The 815-nt window shown below is 65.6% G+C and overlaps 1 protein-coding gene across 1 annotated transcript; it reads right to left on the reverse strand.

Annotated features, from left to right (window-relative positions):
- Window positions 1-48: 48 nt before the first annotated feature.
- On the reverse strand, window positions 49-806 carry LOC102386736 (extended synaptotagmin-1-like). The gene is made up of 3 exons (XM_014527809.2): window positions 707-806; window positions 403-476; window positions 49-296 (listed from the first exon to the last, which is right to left on the reverse strand). Exons 1-3 carry the CDS (start codon window positions 803-805, stop codon window positions 155-157), a joined length of 315 nt encoding a protein of 104 aa, XP_014383295.2. The 5' UTR covers window position 806; the 3' UTR covers window positions 49-154.
- Between the last annotated feature and the right edge of the window lie 9 nt (window positions 807-815).

Genomic DNA, 815 nt, shown 5'->3' on the forward strand with positions numbered 1-815 from the left:
CAACCCCCCAGCCCCCACTCCTGTCCCAGAGGACCCAGGTGTCCGGGCTTCTGCCCCCCCCCAGCCCTCACCCCATCCACGCCTCTACTCCCAATCCTGCCCCATGTTCAAAGGAGGGCAATTGGGAGCAGCCACTGTGGGGGGGCAGCGCCCCCTAGTGCCAGCGCTGCCCTGGCACAGCGCCCACCCCACCAACATGGGTAGGGGGCCAGGAGGGTCTCACCTGCATGCCCTTGACCCCAGCCTTGCAGAAGAACTTCTTCACCTCCACATCAATCTGGATGTCACCCACATAGCTGCGGGGATGGAGCATGAGTTAGGGTCCGGGGGGGGGGGGGGGGGCCCCCACCCCTTTTCCTGCCACCCTTGAGGGTACCCCCCCCCTCCCTGCTACGGCCTCACCTGAGCGTCAGGTCGAGCAAGATCTGCTGCTTGGTGGCACCAGCATGGACCTTCACGCCCAGGATGCGGAGGGGCTGCAGCAGTGAACGAAGGGTTAATGGATCACAGGGACCCCTCCCCATCACCTCCACCCGGGGGGAGACCTCCACCCTGCTGGGGGGCCCTGCCCTGTGGGGTGCGCAGGGTGCCTCTGCGGCCAACGCAGCTGCTTTTGGGGTACAACCAGCAGCCATCATTCATGTCACAAGGGCAAAGGGTCTCAGCTGGGAGCTGGGGGGGGTGAGCCCACGGGGCCCCCACGTACCTTCTCCCCCAGGTCCACCTTGGTGAAGGAGAAGGTCTGCAGGTGGGTGTTGGAGGCGCGGATGTTCGGGGCCACGTTCTCCACCAGCAGCTTCTCCATGAACTGCTGG

The sequence above is a fragment of the Alligator sinensis genome, unplaced genomic scaffold (assembly GCF_000455745.1).
Source record: "Alligator sinensis unplaced genomic scaffold, ASM45574v1 scaffold4040_1, whole genome shotgun sequence".
Lineage (NCBI taxonomy): Eukaryota > Metazoa > Chordata > Crocodylia > Alligatoridae > Alligator > Alligator sinensis.

What these genes read in the sequence shown, in the direction of transcription:
- LOC102386736 (XM_014527809.2), bottom strand. Translation starts at nt 805, where the DNA reads ATGGAGAAGCTGCTGGTGGAGAACGTGGCCCCGAACATCCGCGCCTCC. An exon ending in AGGTGGACCTGGGGGAGAAG is followed by an intron (nt 477 to 706) that starts GTACGTGGGGGC and finishes TCACTGCTGCAG; the next exon opens with CCCCTCCGCATCCTGGGCGT. An exon ending in TTGCTCGACCTGACGCTCAG is followed by an intron (nt 297 to 402) that starts GTGAGGCCGTAG and finishes CCATCCCCGCAG; the next exon opens with CTATGTGGGTGACATCCAGA.